General features: G+C 39.7%; 1 protein-coding gene across 4 annotated transcripts; it reads right to left on the bottom strand.

Moving 5' to 3' along the window:
- Window positions 1–7,638: 7,638 nt before the first annotated feature.
- On the bottom strand, window positions 7,639–24,403 carry PRRG4 (proline rich and Gla domain 4). Of its 4 annotated transcripts, none has more exons than XM_033409985.2 (6): window positions 24,269–24,403; window positions 23,469–23,581; window positions 17,743–17,906; window positions 16,299–16,347; window positions 15,156–15,288; window positions 7,639–11,357 (listed from the first exon to the last, which is right to left on the bottom strand). In XM_033409985.2, exons 2-6 carry the CDS (start codon window positions 23,569–23,571, stop codon window positions 11,123–11,125), a joined length of 684 nt encoding a protein of 227 aa, XP_033265876.1. In that variant the 5' UTR covers window positions 23,572–23,581; window positions 24,269–24,403; the 3' UTR covers window positions 7,639–11,122. The 4 variants fall into 4 exon arrangements, with proteins under 4 accessions (XP_033265876.1, XP_033265869.1, XP_004264020.1 ...); XM_033409978.2 differs by having other exon boundaries at window positions 24,235–24,375; XM_004263972.4 differs by lacking the exon at window positions 24,269–24,403 and adding an exon at window positions 23,967–24,101.
- Between the last annotated feature and the right edge of the window lie 876 nt (window positions 24,404–25,279).

Raw genomic sequence — 25,279 nt, forward strand, 5'->3', positions numbered from 1 at the left:
ATTCCCCAAAGTATTTTGATTTAGAAGTTGACAAGCTAATTCTAAAATATACATAGAAATGCAAAGTGCTTTGAATAGCCAAAAAAATTTTGGGAAAGAATAAAGTTGTAGGACTTACACTACTTCTTTTCAAGACTTACTACAAAGCTTCAGTGAGCAAAACAGTACCGTATTGGCATAAGGATAGACAGAGATGAATGAAACATAAAAGAGGGCCCCAGGTATATCATCAATTGATTTTCAACAAAGATTCCAAGATAATTCAGATAATTAGGTGGGGAAAGGATAGACTTTTAAACAAATCTTGCTAAAACAATTGCATAGTTGAATGGAGGAAAATGAATCTCAATCCTAACTTCATATATACACAAAAATTAGACTTACATGTTAAAGCTGAAACTGTCAAATGTCTAGAAGAAAACAGAGGGAAATCTTTACAATCTTGGGGCAATGATTTCTTGACAGGGCACACAAAATAATGAACATAAAAAAAAGCAGATACATTGGACTCCATCAAAATTTAAAACTTCTGCATTTTGAAAGACACTGGTAAGAAAATGAAAAGGCAAGCTATGACTAAGAGAAAATATTTGCCAGACACATATCTGACAAAGGACTTGTATCAAGACTATACAAAGAACACTTGTAGCTCAAAAGTAAGAAGAGAAACTAACCAATTAAAAAATGTCCACAGATTTGAATGAGCACTTGATACAAAGAAGATATGCAAATAGATAATAAGCATATAAAAAGATACAAAAATAAAAAATTTTTTAAAAAGATACTCAAGGGCTTCCCTGGTGGTGCAGTGGTTGAGAGTCCGCCTGCCGATGCAGGGGACACGGGTTCGTGCCCCGGTCTGGGAAGATCCCACATGCCGTGGAGCGGCTAGGCCCGTGAGCCATGGCCACTGAGCCTGCGCGTCTAGAGCCTGTGCTTCGCAACGGGAGAGGCCACAACAGTGAGAGGCCCGCGTACCGTAAAAAAAAAAAAAAAAAGATACTCAATATCATCAGTCATCAGGGAAATGCAAATTAAAACCACAATGAGATACCACTACATTCCACCAGAGTGGATAAAATTAAAAGACTGTAACAGCCAGTGTTGGCAAGGATGTGGGAGCCACTGGAAACTTCATACGTTCCTGTTGGGAATGTGAAATGGTTCAACCACTTTGAAAAATAATTTGGTAGCTTCTTATAAAGTTAAACATACGCCCATCTATTACCAGCAGTACTACTCTGAGGTACTTACCCAAAAGAACTGAAATTATATGTCCACACAAAGACTTGTAGAAGAATGTTCATAGTAGCTTTATTCACAAATACTATCAACAGGTGAATAAACAAATTGTGATATACCAATACAGTGAAATACTATTCAGCAATAAATAGGAATAAACTACTGGTATATGCAACAATATTCTGCTGTGTAAAAGAAACCAGACACTAAAGAATACATGTCATATTATTTGATTTAGTATATAAAATTCTAGTATAGGCAAAATTAATCTATAGTGACAGAAAATAGGTTGGTGGTAGCCTGAGGCTGGAGAGTCAGGGAATTGATAGGAAAGGGGTAGATGGGAACTTTCTTCAGTTGGGATGATTGCTACTTGGGTGTCTACATTTGTTAAAACTCATGGAACTGCTCGGTGAAGATGGCTCCATTTATGGCATGTAAATTATACACCAGTGAAGTTGTTATATGTGTAAAAAAAAAATCAGAGAATACAAAAGTGCTCTTGGAAATTAAAAACATGACAATCTAAAAATGTTTAATTTAATAGAGTTAGAAGTTAAAGTATAAGAACTTATGCAGAAAGAAGAATGGCTGGAGGAAGAAATTGGAAATAGTGGATCAATCCAGAAAGTCCAATATTCAACTATTAGGAATCATACAAAAAGTAGAGAAAACTGAGGAGAAGAAAGTGGCAAAAAATTATACAAGAAAGTTTTCTAGAATTACGGGGCACAGAACTTCACATTAAAAGGAGGCACTTGTTGCCATGAACAATAAATGAAAACCAAGGCCCAGAATTGTGAATTTGAGATCACCAGGGATAAGAAAATTTGCAAGTTACCAGAGGATGAAAACTAGACCTCAGGAGACAAGAACAAAAACAGGGAGACCAGTGTTATGAGTGAATTGTGTCCTTCTAAAATTTTAGATTTGAAATCCTAACCCTTAGTATCTCAGAATGTGACTGAATTTGGAAATAGGGTCTTTAAAGAGGTAATTAAGTTAAAATGAAGTCTTTAGGATGGGCCCTAATCCAATATGACTGGTATCCTTACAAGAAGAGGAGATTAAGACAGACGCAGAGAGAGAAGACCGTGCAAAAACAGAGAGAAGATGGCTAATCCACAAGCCAGCTAGAGAGGCCTCAGAAGAAATCAACCCTGCCAACACTTTAATCTTAGACTTCTAGCCTCCAGAATTGTAAGAAAATAAATTTCCATCGTTTAAGAAAAAAAAAAAAAAGGTTTCCCGAGGGAAATAAATATGTCAAGAAATGGAATCAGAACACTGTTAGAATTCTTAATGGTGATTAGATGCTAGAAGATGTTAGAGCAATATCCACATTATGCCAAGTAAAATGATTTTTTAACCTAGAACACTACACTTAGCTAAATTATAAATCAAATTTGAGAGTACAGAAAACATTCAAGGTCATGCAAGAATGAGGGATTTGATCCGCTCTTTTCAACTACTTTTCCTTTGGGTGTGCCTTAGCCGGCTAAGGAATAGGACCAATTTCTCAAATTGTTCTCAATATTATAATCTCTGATATAAGTACTTTAATCTGTTTAAAGCTATTTAATACTAGGAATTGTTGGAAAATGAACAAGAATGAAATGAAATGAAAATGGTAAATAATGAAAAATTACAAAGTTTTCAAAAGCTGTAATAATACTACTATTAGGTGTTAACTCACGTTTACATAAAATTTTGCAATTGAAAGACTTTTAACATGGTCAGAAGAAATGAAAGATCCTGTAGAGCAGTGGTCCCCAACCTTTTTGGCACCAGGGACCGGTGGCTTCCTGGAAGACAATTCTTCCTCAGATGGTGGGGGCAGGGGATGGTTCAGGCAGTAAAGCAAGCGATGGGGAGCGACGGGGAGCAGTAGATGAAACTTCAATCACTCGCCGGCCGCTCACCTTCTGCTGAGCAGCCCGTTCCTAACAGGTTCGCGTTCTGGTCCGCCGCCCAGGGGTTGGGGACCCCTGCTGTAAAGTAAGCGTTTGGCCTAGAGACTGGCACATGATAGATCCTTATGGTGGACACACCCTAAGGTGATCCCCAATGATCTCTCACCTCTGGTATTCAAATCTTTGTAGAATCTCCTTCCTTAAGTGCAGGTGGAAACTGCAACTTTGTTCTAACCAACAGAGTATAGCAAAGATAATGTGATGTCTCCCTTGTGATTATGTTACATTACATAAGGCTTTATTTTGCTAGCAGACACACTCTAGTGCTCTCTCTCTTGGCTTGATGAAATAAGCAGCGGTATAGAGGAATCCCATGTGGCCGGGAACTGCTGGCGGCTTCTAGGAACTGCAAGTGGCTTCTGGAGCTAAGGTTGGCCTCTAGCCTCCAGTCCATAAAGACCTTCATTTCTACAGATGCAAGGAGATGAATTCTGCTAACAACCTGACTGAGCCTGAAAGTGGATTCTTCCACGACACAGCCTGCAGATGAGAACACAGCCTGGCCAACACCTTGAGTGCAGCCTTGTCAGACCCTGAGAAGAGGACTTGCTAAGTGGTGCCTGAACTCTTGACTCATAGAAACTGTGGGATAATAGATGTGTGTTTGTTTGAAGTCGTTAGATTTGTGGTAATTTGTTATGCAGCGAAAGAAAACTACTACAGTGCTCAACAAATGTTAATTGATTTGAAATGTAAATGAGGTTACGTCTACTGTCTAATCGCCTTCTTTCTGACCATCCTCTTGGTTCTGCATTGTTTAACCCCTGCCCCACGTCATCTGGTTTGTGACAGGAGATTCTGATTGATCTTGCCGCCCGCCTTGGGATGATTCTTGATGTCTGAAGTAGAGAGCTGCTAGTTTTCTGCCCAATATCCGCTTGCCCCTGATTTAGTAACAGCATCATCTTCTTTTAGGGAACTGTCTCTCTCCAACTTCCAATCATGGTATGCTATCCTCTGGATACAGGGTGGGTACATGAACCAGGCCTGCCCACTCATTGGCCCAGCTAAGGTCATGTGACCCAAGCATGGCCAGTTAGAATCTTGATGGTAACCTGTGGGCTTTGGATGGGAGAAATTGCTTCTCTGCAGTCACTAAGCAGGTATAATGTAAGCCTGTGGCTGTGCCTTCCCCTGAAAATGGAGGAAGCCTGTGGGCAGCAGGACAGTGTTAACACAAAGAAGCAGATTTTAGAACTTGAGATATTAAGTCCCTGAGGACAGTTCCAACTGCAGACTTCCCAGTTTTGTAGACCAGTTTGAATTAAGTTTTTGTGACTTTCAACTAGAGTTCCGACTTATATAGCGTCTTTTAGACTCTGCCTCCTAATCTATTTACCGGTGACCCTGACATCATTTCTTCTGGTCCCTGAGTGAGAAAAATACGCTGAGTCAGCAACGGACTTGACAATCCCGCATTAACTTTGTAAGGACATTTCTAATCACCCTCACCTTCCAAATCTCTCTGGTTTTAGCCCTCAGAGTTGTCCTTCTTAAGCATATTTAATAAGCTTTTAGGACAGGTTCTATCTTTAGATGAAATGTGGCTACTCCACCTAGTTTTTTAGAGTTTGTGTCTGTGTTTCATTATCTTGTCAGAGCAATCAAAATCTAGGAGATATATACATATATTTTATAACATTTTTTTAGAGATTCATATATTTTGTTTTTGTTTTTTGGCTGTGTTGGGTCTTCATTGCTGCGTGCGGGCTTTCTCTAGTTGCGGCAAGCCAGGTCTACTCTTTGTTGTGGTGCGCAGACTCTTCACTGTGGTGGCTTCTCTTTGCTGTGGAACACGGGCTCTAGGTGCATGGGCTTCAGTAGTTTTAATTAATTTAATTAATTAATTTATTTTTGGCTGCATTGGTCTTTGTTACTGTGTGCAGGTTTTCTCTATGTGGCGAGCGGGGGCTACTTTTTATTGCGGTGTGCGGGCTTCTCATTGCGGTGGTTTCTCTTGTTGTGGAGCATGGGCTCTAGGCACGTGGGCTTCAGTAGTTGTGGCTCGCAGGCTCAGTAGTTGTGGTTCACGGGCTCTAGAGCACAGGCTCAGTAGTTGTGGCGCATGGGCTTACTTGCTCCGCGGCATGTGGGATCTTCCCCAAACAGGGCTTGAACCCAGAACCCCTGCATTGGCAGGTGGATTCTTAACCACTGTGCCACCAGGGAAGTTCGAGGATATATTTTTGAATTTCTTGAAATTTTACTTATAGACTTCACCTAGTTAAATATTACATAAAACACATAACGAAAACAATACACTCTTTTTTCCTACTCTTCAACAGAATATAAGGAAGTATTTAAAAAAAAAACTTTCAATTGGTCCTAAGAAAACTTTTTGTCATAAAAGTAATTTTTTTAAATTAATACTTTACTTTTTAGAGCAGTTCAGAGCAAAATTGAGTGGAAAGTATAGACAGTTCACATATACCCCATCCCCACACATGAGCAGCCTCTCCCACTATCAATATCCCACATCAGAGTGGTACATTCATTATAATTGATAAACCTACATTGACACATCATTATCAGCTAAAGCCCATTATGGTTCACTCTTCATGCTGTATATTCTATGGGTTTGGACAAATGTATAATGACATGCATCCACCATTACAGTATCATACAGAGTAGTTTCACTGCCCTAAAAATCCTCTGTTCTCTACCTATTCATCCTCCACACCCACCCCCTCACCCAATCCCTGACAACCACTGATCTTTTTACACCTCTGTAGTTTTGCCGATTCTAGAATGTCATATAGTTGGAATCATAGTTTGTCGCCTTTTGAGATTGGCTTTTTTCTCTTAGTAACATTCATCTAAGTTTCCACTATAGTCTTTTCATGTCTTGATAGCTCATTTCTTTTTAGCAATGAATAATATTCCATTATCTGAATGTACCACAGTTTATTCACCTACTGAAGGACAACTTGGTTGCTTTCAAGTTCTGGCAATTATAAGTAAGGCTGTTATAAACAGCCATATGCAGGTTTCTGTGTGGACATAAGTTTTCAACCCAGCTGGGTCAGTACCAGGGAGCATCATTGCTGGATCAAATGGTAAAAGTATGTTTAGTTTTATAAGAAATTGCCAAACTGTCTTCCAAAGTGGCTGCACCATTTTGCATTCCAACCAGCAGTGAATGAGAGTTCGTTTTGCTCCACATCCTCACCAACATTTAATGTTGTCAGTTCTGGATTTTGGCCATTTTAATAGGTCTGTATCTCTTTGTTGTTTTGATTTGCAATTCTCCAATGACACGCTGTTGGACATGTTTTCATATGCTTACTTGTCACCAAAATATCTTTTTTTTTTTTTTGGTACGTGGGCCTCTCACCGCCGTGGCCTCTCCCGCCGCGGAGCACAGGTTCTGGACGCGCAGGCTCAGCGGCCATGGCTCACGGGCCCAGCCGCTCTGCGGCATGTGGGATCCTCCCGGACCGGGGCACGCACCCGTGTCCCCTTCATCGGCAGGCGGACTCCCAACCACTGCACCACCAGGGAAGCACCTAAATATCTTTTTTGGTGAGGTATTTGTTCAAGTCTTCTGCCCATTTTTTAAATCGGGTTGTTGGTTTTCTTACTGTTGAATTTTGAGACTTCTTTGTATAATTTGGATAACAGTCCTTTATCAGATGTGTCTTTTGCAAATGTTTTGTCCTAGTCACTACCTTGTCTTCTCATTTCCTTGATTAAAGTAATTTTAAGGAGTATAAGTATTAACATTTATGGATTATTCAATTGGATAAAAAAATTTAAGGTGGTCTAAATGTTGAACATGAAGTTATGTTTAATAATAATCAGTTTAGGGCTTCCCTGGTGGCGCAGTGGTTGAGAGTCCGCCTGCCGATGCAGGGGACACGGGTTCGTGCCCCGGTCCGGGAAGATCCCACATGCCGCGGAGCGGCTGGGCCCGTGAACCATGGCCGCTGAGCCTGCGCGTCTGGAGCCTGTGCTCCGCAACGGGAGGGAGAGGCCACATCAGTGAGAGGCCCGCGTACCGCAAAAAAAAAAAAGAAAAAAAAAAGAATCAGTTTATTTATGTGTATGATACATAGTATTACTTGTGTTTCTCTTATGTTGGAGGTACTATTACTCCTATAATTTAGTGTAACATTACTATATTTTTTTGATTTTTAATTTATGTATAGATATAGGTCACAGAAGTAAATTCAGTTTTAAGGAGTAATATATTATAAATTTGCTTCAAACAATATATTAAATATTAAAACAGTGTTAAGGAATATTGCACTTTCACAACTGCAACTAAACTGTTTAGAAAGCTAGCACCACTGGGTGAAAGATACATACAGCAATACCATGCTATAAACGTTGTTTTGAAAACATGCAACATGTTGTTCACATTTAACTCATATAATTATACGCCACTATATGAAGAATGTTTAATTGAAACAAGCAACAAATATTTACTTAGCATAAAGTTTATTCACATGTATAAAAAGTGTCTGTGATAACAAATCCATTAAAACCAAAATATAATCAAACCTGTAGGAAAAATATGCATTCAAAAATGGGTTGCTTTTTCCAGATAATGAAAATGCTGACAAATTTGTACTGAATTGCCTTAAACTCTTAAACTGTTAGGGAAACATTTGTAAACGACAAAAAATGTTGAAGGAAACACACAATACAGAAGATTGAAGGCATCATTATATATCATATGTGTTCCAAAATGCTACACAGGCAGGATCTACAAAATAATCTAGTTTTTAAAAAAATTACAGAAATTCTAGACACTCTTCTAGTAGTATAAATGTCACATACATTTCAAATCAAACTAGTAACTAATTTATTTCACATTCAGTTAGAACAAAAGCAAAATGAATAATATGAAATTAAGCTTTTAAACAGCACTAACAAACTTTTTCTCACTAAAAAATTCTCTTGCACATATAGGAAAAGTACAGACATACATAACTTATCTGAGAAATAGGAAAAAATGATTCGAATTTTACAGGCAAACGGGAAACCAGACACAGAGGACGCTGTTGCTCTAGTTTTTAATTGTTCTGAGAATTATCACCCAGCTCTGTATAATCACTCAGAGGGCACAATATTAACAGATGCAAAACTTTGACACAGTCATAATTTGTGCTCTCTTTGATTTTTTTCATCTTGAAAAGAGAATATTCTGTGTAGAATTATCTAGCCTACTGAAGGCATAACCCTATTAATGTGTACTTGTCTTTTTCTAGGCTTATTCCCTTTTCATACCCATATTACATTAATTTCCTGATTGTGATAGAGGGGAAAACTGATATACCTAACTAGAACGCTTTGTGTCAAAAATAGATTTAATGGTTAACACTAATAAGTTACCCAGGGAAGAAGCACAAACAAAACAAATTAATCAAACTAGAAAACTCACCACCAAAAGTATACAAGGAATAGAAAAGCGTGAATGGGACAGAAATATGTGTCAATAATTTTATATTGATATTTTCCTTTTAATTATTATAAGTATTTGATTATGGTTCTATCACATCTTTTTTTATATTTAAAGTATTATGAGCTCAACATTGGATGCTCTACAAATAGCAGTTATTTCATAATCTTAATGATAAATTCTAGATTTGTTCAAGTCAGAGCAACAGTTTCACACTTAATGATGGCACATGACAAATCTAGGCTACTGCTGGGGTGACAGGGGTTGTCACAGGCTCTGAAGCTAGATTTGCAGTTAGATTCTTGTGAGTCAATGGGAGTAAACAAGTTCATGGAATATTTCAAATTGTGATTCAATAAAAGATATATCGTATCTTATATATATATATTGGGTTTTTTTTGCAGTACGCGGGCCTCTCACTGTTGTGGCCTCTCCCGTTGCGGAGCACAGGCTCCAACCGTGCAGGCTCAGTGGCCATGGCTCATGGGCCCAGCCGCTCCGCGGCATGTGGGATCTTCCCGGACCGGGGCACGAATCCATGTCCCCTGCATCGGCAGGCGGACTCTCAACCACTGTGCCACCAGGGAAGCCCCCGTATCTTATATTTTTATTCATCCTAAGAAACACATGTGTGAGAATACATATACAGATATGTAATATATGCACCTATATACATTTATGTATATATGACAAATGTTTATACATTTCTCATAAAACTTAGAGTTGTCTCTATTTCATAATTTCATAATTTGAGACAGTGTAATTCTATAGATATGAGATGGGCCTAGAATAGTGTGCTTGTTCATTCTAAACCTAGCTCTCACCAACATGTTAGATTTTGGTCAAGCTATCCTTCTATGCCTCAGTGTGATTGCTAAAGTGAGTAGTTTGCCTCTGACCTTTTAAAGAGGATTAAAATAAGGGCAAAGTGCAAAGTTACATGAGGAAAAGTGCTTATGTAAGCCAAGGTATGACAAATAGTAAAATTTTTATAGGTAACGTAGGTGGCTTTAAAAAGACTTCTTCCTAATTATATCTAAATGTTGCCAGATGATTTCTTTGTAACACGCAACCAAAGAGACTGAAAATATAAAAGGTAAAGTCTTTAGCAGTCTATAATGATTAAGATCTTTCTTTTATCTGCATTAAGATCATGCTGTCTTAAAAGAGAGACATACACTCAAACACACAGTATAATATGATTTATATTTTCTAAACATTTAATTTGGAAGGAATTATCAAATGCATGTGAGTCTTAATCTCACCTGTGTGAAAATATAAAACAAAATACAATTTTATAAATGGTCTTAAATAGGAAAAAAGCAATGCCTGGCAAAAAAGTAACAGAATTTTCTATTTCTCAGGAGTATGGTTTTTTTTTGAGCTCCTGCAAAGAGGAAACAAATTCACATATACGTACACACCCACTCAAATAAATTTGTGCACAAACGTTCATTCCAGAAATTTATAGCTTATACTCTACTATGTTCTTAAGGGGAGACTGGTCATACATACAATTAGAAGAAAATACAAAATATAGGTCAAAATGATTACCTATGGTGTTCTGTGTCTAGACATTAAGAGATACAGGGGGTTGCTGGTAACTTTAATCAATATTATTTTGATAGCAGAAAAGTAAATTACTTCTTCCAGGTTCTCCAACTATTATTTATAAAATTCAACAAATTTTCCAGATTAATAGTTATAGTCAATACAGACAACGTAGCAATGAAAATGGGTGTGTCTACTCATCATTAATATGCACAACTTATCAAGTTGTCACTCCTAGATTTGAGGCCTGTATCTTTATTTGGTGGTGTAACAACCCTTGCAAATCTGTAACATTGCAACCCTGTTCCCTCTGAAGAACTAACTCTCTAGCAAGTATTTGTTTGGTTTTTTTTAAAGAAAACTATTGACCCCACTCTCCATAATAAAACATGACTGATAGCAAGAGTTCACAATAAGAACGTGCAAAATATGGTGAATGCTATGCAATAATTTAAAATAAAAAAACAAGTGATTATATAAAGGCCACCAATTTATATTTAAATGCCAAATTCTGTGAAGTATTTCCAACCAAAAAGAAATCCTAAAAAAAGAGTAGGTCAAATATTATGACTTGGGATAATCTAATAGTTAGAAATTCTTACCTTTTTAGTATTCAATACAAGAAATCTACAAACTTTTTCTGTACAGAGGATACAGATAGTTCCCCAGTTGTAGCTGTGACACCCATAACAGATTTTTTGAACCATTAAAAGGAACAAAAAAGTGCTCTCTTCTTAACTGCAAAGATACAAAGTTCCTTATCCAGCTGATTATGATCAAGTTTAGGTCCAGGATGCTAACAGATCTCCAGTGGCATAGTACACGTGCTTGTTCCTCCTTTACTCTCTGCAGTTTGTCATAAAGGGCTGAATCGACATGTCTTTTTGGTTCAGGGAAAACAAACCATTTAAATAATGTGAATGTCCTATATCACCAAGACAACAAGGTGGGCTTAGCGAGATGGGAGTGACATAGATTTTTTAAATACCCTAAACCCTTTTGCTGGCCCAGGATATGGTGGTGGTGGCGAAACATTCTGTTTTCTGGTCAGTGCCATTGCCTGTTCATAAGAAGGTAATCCTGTGTCCTCCACTGAAGGTGGCAATGGAGGCAAGACAGCCTCCTCAGGTCTTCTGAAAACGATGGAGGGAGTGTGTCTGCCCCTTCTTGCGTAGGTGGCTGAAGAACTAAACAGAGACAGCATTGAGGTCTAGGAAAGGCAGCATTTTTAGGTTAAGATGGCAATATTAAAAAATCCAACATTTTGATACAGGTGAACCCAATTTATTTTTATTGTTTTAATTTTTTGGCCGTGCTGTGTGGCTTGTGGGATCTCAGTTCCCCAACCAGGAACTGAACCCAGTCCATGGTAGTGAAAGCACTGAATCCTAACCACCAGACCACCAGGAAAGTCCCTGAACCTGACTTATTAATATAACAACAGTTTTATTTTACCCATAAACTCTGAAAGAATCTTGATATAATGGAAAGATCAAGAACTTTGAAGTCAGTCATGGGTAAGAAACAGGATCTTGTCATTTCATAGCTGTGTGACCAGAGGCAAGGTAACCTAACTCAGCTTTCCTCCTCTATAAAATGGGGATAACTATAGCTACCTCAACAGAGATGTTTTGTGTGGATTGAGAAAGATGTCTTACGTAAAGCATCTAAGCAATGTCTGGAACACTGTAACAAGGACTCAAAACACGTGAATTCCCTCTTTCTCCTGCTCCTGAATTAAAATTTTCTCAAAGTATGGTGTGAAACCAAATCCAGGCTTTGTTGAAAGGCAGCATAACTCCAAGCCTAGGAAATTGATGCCACAGAGATAATCACAACAGCGATGCCCGTCTCTCTCTCCTCTGTTCCCCACTGAATCCCTGCTGCCTGGGCCAACCCTCCTAAACAGGACTTCTATCATATCATTCTTCTCCGCAAAAGTCTAACCTGCAGCCTACTTTCTACTGAATCAAGTTCTAACTCCTGTGCCTCCTTTTCAAAGTCTCCCTTATTCTGGCCTCACTTTATTTTATAGCTCTCTGCTCTTGCCAAGGTAGCCTCTTTACTCTCCTCTGTATGTGCAATGAATTCTATGGTCTATCTCTGTGGTTTCACCTGCATTGTTCCCTTTCTCAGATTATTATCTTTTCCCCATTGATCTCCATTGATTTAAGTCCAACAATTACAAAAAAAATTTTTTTAATTAAAAAAAAAAAAAGGCCTAGTTCAATATGGCCACTGTTTTCACAAAACTCTGTCACCTACACCACCAGCCAATGAAATTTGAAATGCAACACAGGTCTGGTGTTTTGAAACTACATTTTCCCTTCTCACTTGTGAATTACAAATTAAAATTTAGACATTAGTAAATTGATCTGTTTAGACTGTGAAGTTGGCTGCCTATGAAGCATCTATGCGTAAATTAACCTCTTATAGTTATGACTAATAAGATAATTAAAATGTATAGGTAATCCCCAACCTCTAGTCAATATTTACAGTATTCTTCCCAATAAGAGACAGCTTAGCAGACCCAAAATACTGCAAACTTTTGCAAACTGAATCAATCAATTTGCCCCTTAGAATGCCTTGTCCTTTGGAGGTTATAATGAGATCTGGAACTGGATGGAAGGAGAGAGGAAAATTGCAGAGAGAAGAAAAGAAAAAAATCTGTGTAAATCTAGGAACTGGATAATCAGCCCTTCAATAGTTGAGAGGTGACTGATAGCCTCAGAAGTTTACTTAGAGGAGTCAACACAATTCCTCCTGTCAGAAACCTGGAATGTATTCATGGTAGGCTTGTCACTTGCCACATTCATTAGCTTGTGACGAAAAGTTCCACTTGTTTGTTTATAGGAAACAGGAGAGACAGATGTTTTATTTGAAGAAATGAATTTTTCCACGTTGACCTTCAAAATTTAAGTTACAGGAACAGTATAATTATATTAAAGTCATTAAGTGTCTCCACAGTGATTTCTTACAAGATTCAAATCAGAAAGTATGCACCAGGAACATCTCAAATAAGCTGACAGCATTATATTATGCCTGTTTTCCTCCATAAAATATAGGGACTAAGAAATGAAAAGATCTTGTTTCCCATTTCTTGGCATGTTTTTACAGAGGAATGAGACAAACTATTCTAACAATGATCTTATTTTTTACTCTTTTCTTTTTCAAATATTCCTCACCCTTCCCCCACTTCCAGACTTGCAAAATGTAGAAAGAGAACACATAACTCTGCTGCAAGAATTTCTTGGGACAATTGATGAACGGTACTTTACTAAGTATTTAAAAGTTAACCTTAACACAAGTGGATGTCTGGTTAACCTAGTTTGAAATGTCCCCTATAAAGGGTTTCTGTGAGAATCAAAGAGAGACAGTAGATGTAAAAATGACCTGTAAACAGTACAGCATTATACTGTACTAACATTAAGTATAACTAAACTTTTAAAATAAGAGATATCCAGGTTTTCAAAATTTTATAACAACATACATAGAAAATATGCATAATAATGCACCTCTTTATTCCTCGTGTCTTTGAATTCTGCTTCTAACCTCATGCAGGAAAGAAGCTAGAAGGTTTCAGAGAAAAAAGGCATAAGGTAAGAAGGTGTAGTGGTGCAGAAAAGCAGAAAAATGAAGAAAAACCGGAAAGAGGAGAGAAGACAATGTCGAGCATGAGGACACTGAACAATGGCTGTGCTCACAGACCTTGAGGGAAATTATTAAATGTGAGGGCATACAGAGACTTTCTGGGGAAAATACTATAAAAGGGGTGGAAAAGAAGGAAAGATAAAAGGCAAGGAGAGTCTTTAAAGACATATTTTCCGATTTCTTCATTAACCTGTGAGTTTCCAGGTATGCTGCAGCTTGTGGAGAAGGACATATTGAATGAAATCTTAGTCAAAAGCCCTAGAAAACAGGAAGAACTTGCTCATTTCCTGTCTATTAAGTAAGGGAAACCTCTCAGCTCAAAACATAGTGGCTTAAGAAAAATTGCACAAAATTTTCCTTATCTTCTCTCACTTTTCAAAATTTTATAGGATTTACAGAAGTCTCAGACAATCTCCTTAGTCCCTGCCCATGATCACATTAATGCCTCAGGGAGTTGTTCAGGAATTCCAGCTTGGGGATAGAATTACACTATACTTTGCCCCTGTCCTCTGCCCCCTTTGCTGGCATGTCCTCCTCTGCACCCTTACTGTAGGCATCCTTTAAGACTCCGTCACTTGCCTTCTGTCCTTTCATCACACTCAGAGAACTTGCCTACTCTCATGGCTTCAGCTTTTATCCTCCAATGGATTTATCTTAATTCCATATCTGTTGCCCTAAACTCTTACCTTAACAATAAAGAAGAAGTTTTTATTATGGTAAAATACGTGTAACATAAAATTTGTCGTTATAACCATTTTCAAGTGTACAATTCAATGGTATTAATTATATTCACAATGTTGTACAACCATCACCACTATCTATTTCCATAATCATTTTATCACCTGGTTACCATCATTAGCTTCTTCATAGAATTTGAAAGTGTAAATAGGGATATATAAGCATTAATTTCGATAGCCTGTTTCGCATGTGGTACTTTTTGTTGAATAAGGTTAGTTCTTCACTTTCTCATCTCTACTTACAGATAAGATAATAACTTTTTATTCTAATAAGGATGTTGAGATTCTATTATGCAAACAATTATGGCCTTTATGAAGCTTTACTAATGTGCTGGAACTCAGTTAATAGTAATGTACCAATGTTGGTTTGTTAGTTTTACAAATGTACTATGGTAACATAAGATGTTAACAACGAGGGAGCTGCGTGAAGGACATAAGGGAACTCTCTGTGCTATCTTTGTAACTTCCCTGTGTATCTAAAATTATTCCAAAATCAAAAGTGTATTTTAAAAAAAAGGCAGCCATTTTTTTTAGCCATTTAAAAATGACAGTATAGAACATATAATAGTAAATTAAATATTTTTATTTGGTACTTACCCTGGATGTCGTTGCCTGTTACACTTAGTGATACAAAGATAGTAACCAAGTAATCCAAAAATAACCAAAAATATTCCAGCAGCAATTAGTCCAGTCAGAAGGCCCATAACATCGATTTTCTCTCTGTTAGCATCTTAAGATAAATCATTAAAATAACATGAATATAACAACTGAAAAGCACCACCTATGATTTCAATAAATTCAACGCTGGGTGTAAGCATGCTATTAGGCATCTAATAATTAATATTGATTACTTTTAAAAGTCTGTGCTAGAAACATGACCAGAAAAAATTTAGATACACTTCCTAAAAGCCCTAGCTCTGACTTCATTTATTTTTAATTTTTTTAAGTTTTTGACCACACTGTGCGGCACGCAGGATCCCCAACCAGGGATCAAACAGGCGTCATCTGCACTGGAAGCGTGGAGTCTTAACCACCGGACCGCCAGGGAAGTCCTTAGCTTCATTTATTTTAAATGTTATATTAAATGGATGAAAGTCAACACTAAGTGGGATAAACATGTTCTTTGTTCAACTATACACATTTTGGTATTAACTACTAAGATAAATGTAGTAAGCAATTCTGGTGTAGCTACGTAATACAGTCTCCCTATAGCTGGGGCCCTACCTAGGGGGAATGAAAAAAGAGCTGTCAAACACAAACAAAACAAAACAAAACAAACCTGACTAAAAAGCAGCTAGAGACGATAAATGTAGATAAAATAAAGGATCTCCCCTCTCTAGGAGTTACTTAATTCTACCTAACAATCCTAATTTACCTAGTACCATAAGTATTCCATTTACTTGTAATGGTAAAAAAGAAAAAAAAATTAAAACAGTTTACTATTTGAAACTAATAGAGTCCTACTTTTATTCTGTGCAAGTCTTGACTTAGCTGGACTGTTTAAAATAGCATCAAGCCTATCATCTCATTTCCCTACTATCTCACCAAACTTGATTTTCAGTGTGTAAATAGATGAATGTGGCCTTCTCTGTCTTAGATAGCCCAGTTATAACTGAGGAACCTTCCTTGGCTTTACAAGGTATGTGTGTCGTGCAACAACCAAACTCAAACAATGAAACTAAAAATGTGCTATGATGGGGGGTGGGAAAAAACATGAAAACCGATCAATTCTTGCCTTACCTGATTCTGTGGTTGGTCCTTTAATTGAATATTCTTGCCAAAATGCCATCTAAGAGAAAGGTAAAATTTCCAAGTTTATTTAATTTCTTTATTGTCATTTCATTTGGTCTCAGTGACCTAGACTAGGGGTGGTAAACGCTTGGCATGTGCCACAGGTAGGATACTAGTTCATTCATGCTGGAGGGCGTGACTCACTCTAATAAAGTACTGCCATCCACCACTGTTTCTTCCAACTCTGGAATTGGTCAGGGGATTATTGCCAGTGCTAGCTCTCTACTACTGTGCGCTGATAGTCTCCCTTCACCTGCCCAGAGCCCTCGCTCAGGCATCAGGGGACACTATCGCATTAGAGAGTCGATGAAAGTAGCAGAGGTGGAAGTTGAAGCAGGGGACTCATTATCATGTTTGAAAAGGAGTCTGATTTTTTTCTACATTAGATGAGCCCTCAGTCTCCTAGGAAATTTTATTGAAAGTTATTTATTGATTTGGAAAGACATCCCTGAGACTGTTTAAGTTCAGTGTTACTTGAGAGAATGGAAGCCATTTTTAAGGAACTGTGATAAAATTAGAAAACGGGTTTGTGAAAAACAATAGAATTTCAACAGGCACAACTACAACGCAGAGTAGACTTTCTTTCCCTTCTCTAATAGATGCAGCAGATAATAGCAGGGAATGGAATCTGGGCACAATTTTGGAAGAAAAAAGAACTAAGTTTCGATAACACCTGCATTTAAAGGATACCTAGAGAGGTTCTTATTGACCAAAGAGTAAAATGGGATTCTTGAGGAAGGGGAAAAGGAGCTGGGGTTATTTAATCTACAAAAAAGTGAAAAATCTGGGTCACTTGTCATTCTTAAAGAATATGCCAGATTATAACAGGGACAGTGCTGGCTGTTTGTTTTGTACCTTTTCAGGATTAACAGATAGGATTTAATTGTATTTTAAGGGAGAACTTCTAAAGGTTTATTGCCAAGCAATAAAATCCTGAATGCAGGGACTATATATCTTATCTTCAGTCTCTAGCAGAGCACTTGGCACATAGTAGGTCGTCAATAAGTACTTGAAATATAAATACAGTAATCAAAAATGGTAAGTCCTAATAGAAAAAATTGCTCTGAGTCTTGAATGACTGAAGCCTGAGTCAGAGAACTAACTAAAATAATATCCTGAAGTTTAATTCACTCTGCTTCATTATTGTCTTTGAATATCATAATGTTAAACACAGAAAATCACGACATAATTGATAATTTGATAATTACTATAAGCCCAGTTAAGTATAAAGCCAAGTCTAAATGGGCTAATTACAATATAAGAAAGTAGAAAGAGATAACAGGTATACAATCTGAATTCTATTTAAGGCACATAATCTCTACTGACTGAAAGTGCCACTTTCTTAAGTACAATTTAATAGATGTCTAGCCAATTAACATATCAACCAAATTACCGTTTTATCTTCATCCACAAAAATTTCTCTGGCTTCCTCATAATTACAAAGTTCTTCTCTGCATTCTCTTTCTAGGTCACTGGAAGTGAAGAGCTCCAAATCAAATCTATTATATAGGAGGTGTCTACGTATGAACAAGTTTGCTTCTTCTTTTGATGTAAAGACTAGCAAAAAAATAGAAAGATTTCAAACACCGATAAAAAATAAGGCAGAAAATTCCTGTTTTAATTACGGTAAAAGCATATAGTTCTTTTGATCTGGTTAAATTATACCAAACTTTCTTGTGTGGTTTTAAAATCTGACAAAAAGAAATATCATCAGTAAAAATAATTCCTGCTAAATATGAAGTACAGATACTAACAAAATTCCAGAACATACTTGAGTAGATTATGTCCGAAATTATCAGCATAAATAAAAATTATTTGAGTATCACTTTTTCCTCTAGACAATTATTTTTCCAATAAATGGCAGGCCAGACTATTCTATTTCTAAAGTGTTGGTTTCCTATTATCTTGACTGAGAAAAATTAGTCTGGTGTAATGGACAGAGTACTGGACTAAGAGTTAGAAGACAGACTCTTCTTTTTGATTTGGCTTAGCTATCAGCTATATCCTGGGATAAGTCACTTATATCCCTGGGTTGCCATTTCCTGAAACACTTTTTTTTTTTTTTTTTTTTTGGCTGCACTGTGTGGCATGCAGGATCTTAATTCCCTGACCAGGGATCGAACCCATGCCCCCTGCACTGGGAGTATGGAGTCTTAACCACTGGACCTCCAGGGAAGTCCCTGGGTTGCCATTTCCTCATTTGGAAAATGGGAATATGAACTAAATAATAACTAAGATATCTTTATGTTTTAAAATTATAAATTCATACATTTATATTAAAATTGTTCTATCAGGTTTATACCAAAAAATTTTAAACTTCTAAGCTAATAAAATCATAAGTTAATTATAAGATTAATTAAAAGCCATTCAGTCCCTCCCAAAGGAGTAGCTCCCTCCACTCAGCCCCTAAACATGTGTCTACAAAGTTTTACAAGACTCCGTCTACGTGTGCATGTAGGGAAGGTAAATGGTAGACACCATAGCTAAGCACAGGTTGACACAAAACCAAAATATCCTACCAAGGCAGTATTTTCAAAACCTGAAAACTTCAAACTCGTTCTGGTGTCACACAAAGCTGAAGTGATCTTGCTCCAGATCATATTACTGAGACTGGAATTCAGAAACTCTCTGAGAACTACCCCAACTGCTTATAAGAATTTAAAAGTCTTGGTATTTCTCACTGCTAACCATTACTAAAGGAAGAATATATTAAAGTGGGCAACTGAAAGATGGATCAAGACTGACGACAGGGACTTCCCTGGTGGCGCAGTGGTTAAGAATCCGCCTGCCAATTCAGGGGACGTGGATTTGATCCCTGGTCTGGGAAGATCCCACGTGCCACAGTGCAACTAAGCCTGTGCCACAACTACAGAGCCTGTGTTCTAGAGCCCACGAACCAAAACTACTGAGCCCACGCACCACAACTACGGAAGCCCACACGTCTAGAGCCCAGGCTGTGCAAGAAGAGAAACCACCGCAATGAGAATCCTGCACAACACAATGAAGAGTAGCCCCCGCTCACCACAACTAGAGAAAGCCCGCGTGCAGCCAAAAATAAGACCTAATGCAGCCAAAAAAAAAAGACTGACGACAGTGCATGGTCTGGAAGACTAATACTAATTTGAGAGTGACCTCAGGTTGGCCATTTATTCTTAGCCTTTGAGAACAGTCACACCTTGGCCAAGATATTTTCCTTATTAATCAATCACTTTTCCAAGCAGGTCTGAATCTTAACAGAGCTGGATTTGTCCGATACAGTAGCCACTAGCCACATATGGCTATTGACCACTTGAAATGTGGCTAGTGTGAATTGAGATGTGCTGTAAGTGTAAATACACAGGGGACTTCAAAGACATGGTTTAAAAAAATATGAAATATCTCAATGCTTTCTATTGCTTATATTTGGAAATACTGGGTTAAATATTTTGGATATATTAGGTTAAATTAACTACATTATTAAAATTAATTTCACCTTTTTTTTTTTTTTACTTTTTAAAATATGGCTCTAGATAATTTCTTATGTGGTTCGTATTTTATTTCTATTGGCCAGTGCTATTCTAGTGTATTCATTTCTATGTTAGAAATAACACATATGAGCTATTTGAACCAAGGGGGAAGCCAGAATGGGACCATTGGTGATAGATGTTTTGAGAAATATTCTAAAGGGTAGACCAGTGTGATAAAATATTTTTGTTCTTTCTTCTTCTTTGTCTCCTTGTAGATTTTACACTACCACCTAATGGAGACAGAATGAAAAATTTTCCAAGTCTCCATCATCTCTCATTGGGATTCTTGCAATGGCCCTCTAAGGCAGGGGTCCCCAACTCCCGGGCCATGGACCACTATCGGTCTGAGGCCTCTCAGGATCCGGGCGGTACAGCAGGTGAGCAGCGGGCCAGCGAGCGAAGCTTCACCTGCCGCTCCGCTCCCCATCGCTCCCCTTCGCTCCCCATCATTGGATTACTGCCTGAGCCATCCACCGCAACATCCGTAGAAAAATTGTCTTCCAAGAAACCGGTCGCTGGTGCCAAAAAGGTTGGGGACCGGGCTTCCCTGGTGGTGCAGTGGTTGAGAGTCCGCCTGCCGATGCAGGGGACATGGGTTCGTGCCCCGGTCCGGGAAGATCCCACGTGCCGCGGAGTGGCTGGGCCCATGAGCCATGGTCGCTGAGCCTGCGCGTCCGGAGCCTGTGCTCCACAACGGGAGAGGCCACAACAGTGAGAGGCCCGCATACCGCAAAAAAAAAAAAAAAAAAAGGTTGGGGACTGCTGCTCTAAGGGCTCTCCTTGTCCCCTACAGCTACACTGGTTTCCAGTGTGCCTGGTTCTCTCCTGCCTTTGAACTTGCTGTTTCCTCTAAATAGAACTTTCTTCTTTCACTCTGCTCTCTCACTTCCTTCTGGATTTTGTTCAGTGTTACCTTGAACCCCATCCCCACTCACCCACCTCTGGCAATCCCCATCTCCTACTATATTTTGTTTTTCTTCATAGCACTTATCACCGTCTGGTGTTCTGTATGCTTTACTTACTTGGTACCACTCTGTTCCCCTAGCTAGAAGGAAAGTTCCATTAAAGCAAGGGATGTTGACACATAGAGATGCCAAAAAAATTACTTACAAAAATAAATGGATGAACTTGACTTTCCTGTAGTGGGAAGGAACTCTTGGACCTAAATTCTACCAGTTGAAGCAATTCAGAGGTATAGTCCGTTACTCAGCTTGGCATAGGTTTAAAATATTAAACCAGTAATGAAGTAACTCTGAGCCTGCCTAACTTAGCTATATTGTACTTACTACATGAAATCTAATTTCAGAATGGAGAATTAGAATCTGCCTCTGTATTGCTACTTCTCAGGTACGCCCAGATCTTTACATTTTATTGGCTAGAAAAGCAGTGCCAAATTTCTCATTGTCGGTCTCCTATTCAAGTCAGTTTTCTGAGTTATAAAATGCCCCTGCCCTCCAAATGGGACTTTCAACTTAAAACGAAAATAAAAAAGCGAGTCATACATATTTTTATTGTTCCTGAAATGATATTTATGCCAACGAAAGTCTTCACTGATGTATAAAACATGCCCTCCAGGAGGGGCTGCTGTTTACCACTTCCCTGACTGTGAAAGTTCTGATTCAGTCCATGGTTGACCTTACACTTTCAGTGCCTTATCAAACATCTTCCTGCCTCCCTTATGATCTTAGGAGAAATACTGTCCTTTGTTATTTGGGTTCTAAGTAGCCCTGGATTTGCTTTTAATTGAAAGAGGCAAACTTCCTTGCCCCTGGAGCATCCTGAACTTCCAGCGAGAGTTCCTATTTTCCCTCTGGCCGTTGCTGGAGGATGCACTGGCCTTTGCACCTTTGTATCTGCCTCAGATTGTCTTTCCATCTCTGTCTCCTGTCTTAGACCATCCTAGGAAGTTGCCTGTGCATTCCCCTATTTTAAGTCCACCAACTGAGATATTCCATTTTCCTCCTCTCTCCTGTCTCCCCATGCTTTCTAAATAAATTCTTTTTAGGTCATTTCAACCCCACCTTTGGGCTTTATCAGAATGCAGCTGAAGGTCCTTTATTTTCCTAATTACTTTTCATATCTACATTTATTATATCTCATTTGCAGATAGAGAGCACTGGCTTCTGTGCCATACAACTCTCCGGAGACAGAGTTACTGCTAACTCACTCTTTCCTCTGCTCTTGAAACTCTCTGTTTTAACTTCTGTCATAGAGTTTATGGAGATTATCGGTTTACACCCTGCCTCTCCCACTAGATGAAGTAGTCCTCCCGGTCAGGATTACAATCTTTCATTTCTACATCTCCAGTGCCTAGCAGAGAGCTCGGCACATAGTATATGTTAATAAAGAGGTTATTACTGAACAAATCAGCTTTTTAAATATACAGGATTCTTCATTTACATTTCCCACAGCTAGCTCCAGCCTTCTGCACTCAAGTATGATCTCTAAATTCCTTCCATAGTTTGTGATGTCCTTGAGACTGTCTTTTATGCTGTATCGTGTGAATGAATGAATACACTCCCAAGCATTCTGGAGATCAGCATCTGGTCCTGCTGAGCATGGATCATCCACCTTATGTATGAGTGGACTTACATATATGGTGCAACTTGGGAGGCACCAAGAAGGATTTCCTTCCAAATCTCCCCCATCCCACTGGCTAGCCTATCCAATTGCCTAGAATTCTGCCGTCAGTGTTTGATTCCTTCAGGTTAAGATATTGCCCTATCTTAACACACACACACACACACACACACACACACACACACACACCCCCTCCTAGAAGGTTTGAGACACTAAGCTGTATTAATCATTAATAAGTCATCCAGGAGTATTAGTGTCACAGATCCTTCCCAAAAGAAAACAAGAGTAGGATCTGATGAGAATGAATAAGGGACAGGAATGTGTGGAGAGGTAGATCCAAAGCACTGGCACTGGGTAGGGAAGCACAATGACTACGCAGGGAGAAATGAAAGCCATTTTTTTTTCTTTTCTGTTTTTTCTGGTTAGGCTTTCAAAATATGGGCAGGAATCAGTCTAAGACCTGGAGTCCACAAGGTATGGAATTCTAGGTTAGCAAGCCCCAAACCTAATCTTCTCATACCTTCTGACTTTACCCAGATAACCAGGCATTTAAAAGTTAAAAAGGACCTCAGAGATCATTCCACTCCCCATCCCCCATCATTTTACAAGCTGAAAGGGGTTAAGTAACTTGCCCAGAGTCTCCTAACACATCCGGACTAGATCCTGGTCTCCCTGTCCATCTTTCCAGGAAGAACTGGAAGAATTATGCTCATTATAATTACCACATAGCTTCATCTAGAAAAATGGCACTCACTGATTTTCAGAAGTTGAAATAGGTTTTCCATTCAGTTAACCACCAACCTGGTCTTAAATATATACTTAGCAAAAGTAACTCACAGAAATGAATGTGTATAAATTGCACTTAACATAACAAACCACAACATTACCAAATAAACCACAAATTAAAGGACATTTTAGTGCTTCTATGATTGATGGGGGCATGTAGTTTCAAAGACTGCACTTTCTGGTTTGAGCTCTGTAATCCGAGTCAGGTTTCCAGGAGGGTTTTCCTGGAGCCGGAAGCCAGGCTTACCTTCTTCTCCCGCATGCCTCGACTCCTCTGGACTTCTTGTGCGATGAGGGAACGCGAAGGTAAGTATGCGCAGCTGGCTGAGTAGCACCAGGAGTGTAAACATAGTCTGGCAACTGTCAAACAAACCGAAACAAACAAAATAACCAACAAAAACCACGTCAAAAAAGGCCCCGGCTCAGCACTTTGAGTTCCTGTGGGAACTGAATCACCTACCTGTTGTGCTCAAAGCCACCGCGCGACTCCGCCCCGCGCGCGGTTTCGGTCGCCGGCGTCCGACCCGCGCCCGGAAAGCAGCCCCGAGAGCGTGCCGGGGGACAAATGCCGCCTCCGCCCTACCCCTCGCCTCCCCACCCCACCCTCCGGACTCTGCAGACGGCAGAGCGGGCACCTATCGCCGCGGCCGCCCTCTGCTTTCCGTTGGAATCGAGCCCGGTCCGCCGAGGTGGCCCCCTCCGAGTCGCCCATTCCCCGTCGGGGCCGAGCCGCCGGGCCCCGCACCTGCAACTCCGGGCGCATGTTCCAGCAGCTCCCAGGCCGGAGCCTCGTGCTTGGGTAGTCCCTAAGGCCGCCAGACCCTCCGTCTCGGCGCCCCCAAAACCCTCGCCTTGCTCTCCGCAGGGCCGGAGTGGCCCGCACGCTCGAGGAAGCGCCTGGGGTCCGCGGAGCGCCGCCCTGGCCGGCACGGGGACGCGCGGCGCAGGCCCAGCCTTGATCCCGGGAGGCCGCGGAGCTGTGGGAAAAGGAGGAAGCAGCTCCTTGGGAGTACCTGGCCGCGCTCCTCCTCCCGGGGGCCGGCTCACCTGCGGCGGTCGGGCAGTTGGCCGGCGTCTCCGGGGAGCCGTCCCTCGCTGTAGCTGTCGCCGCCGCCGCCGCCGCCGCCACTTCTGCCCTGAGCCCTGGGCTAGCCCGGCCGCCCGCAGCCAGTTCTGGCCCCGCCTTGGCGCGCGGGGGGCAGGTTTGGGACTGGTTTCTAGATCCCGCGTCCTCCGCCGACTCAGGGGAGCGTGTTCGACTCCCAGTAGCTAAGCAGAGCACCCCCCGGAGCGTCCGGGGCTTTTCGCTTTGGGTTACACTAGGCTAGGGGCTCTGTCTTGAGACCTTAGGTCTCAAAGGGTGGTCCGCGAAGGAGAGCAAAACATTCATCGGAGAAGTACTATGAACTGGGAAGTGACCTTAAAAATTAATCGATTACGTTGGTTCTCAAATCGTGGTCCCCTAGGTCTGGGTCATCTCCAAGATCCTTTCAAGGGGTCTCCGAGGTCAAAATGATTTCTTTTATGGTACAAAGACATGATTTGCCTTTTTCACTCTCATTCTCTCATGAATATACAGCGGAAATTTCCAGAGGCTCTTTGACGTGTAATGATGTCATCACTCAGCTAACAGGGTGCCTGCATGTGTATTGTGTTTTCCAGTATTTTCTATGGTAGTAGGTTTAAGTATCAATATGTACGTTTTTATAGAGATTCAAAGAGATTAATAAAATTTGCTTGTTATTAGTGCTTTCTGTACTGTTATTTGCTATCTTTAGTCATACCTGGCAGGATAGCTATAAATCATTTTTTCAAACAAGTAGTCATCTGAAATCTTGAGCTTTTCTTTGAGCCTAGGCAGGAAGACAACAAAAACTAAGTACACTTTGTTGTCTTGATTTGAAATAATATTTTGAAAACTTCTCAGTTTAACAGGTAATATGATAAATACCATTAGATAGAATTCACATAAGTAAAAGCTCTTTGGGGGCCACCACCTATAATGACTTATAGCATTTGGCAGTATGAACACAAACTTCAGCCACTATGGAGCTGCAA

This window comes from Orcinus orca, chromosome 8 (assembly GCF_937001465.1).
Source record: "Orcinus orca chromosome 8, mOrcOrc1.1, whole genome shotgun sequence".
Taxonomy (NCBI): domain Eukaryota; kingdom Metazoa; phylum Chordata; class Mammalia; order Artiodactyla; family Delphinidae; genus Orcinus; species Orcinus orca.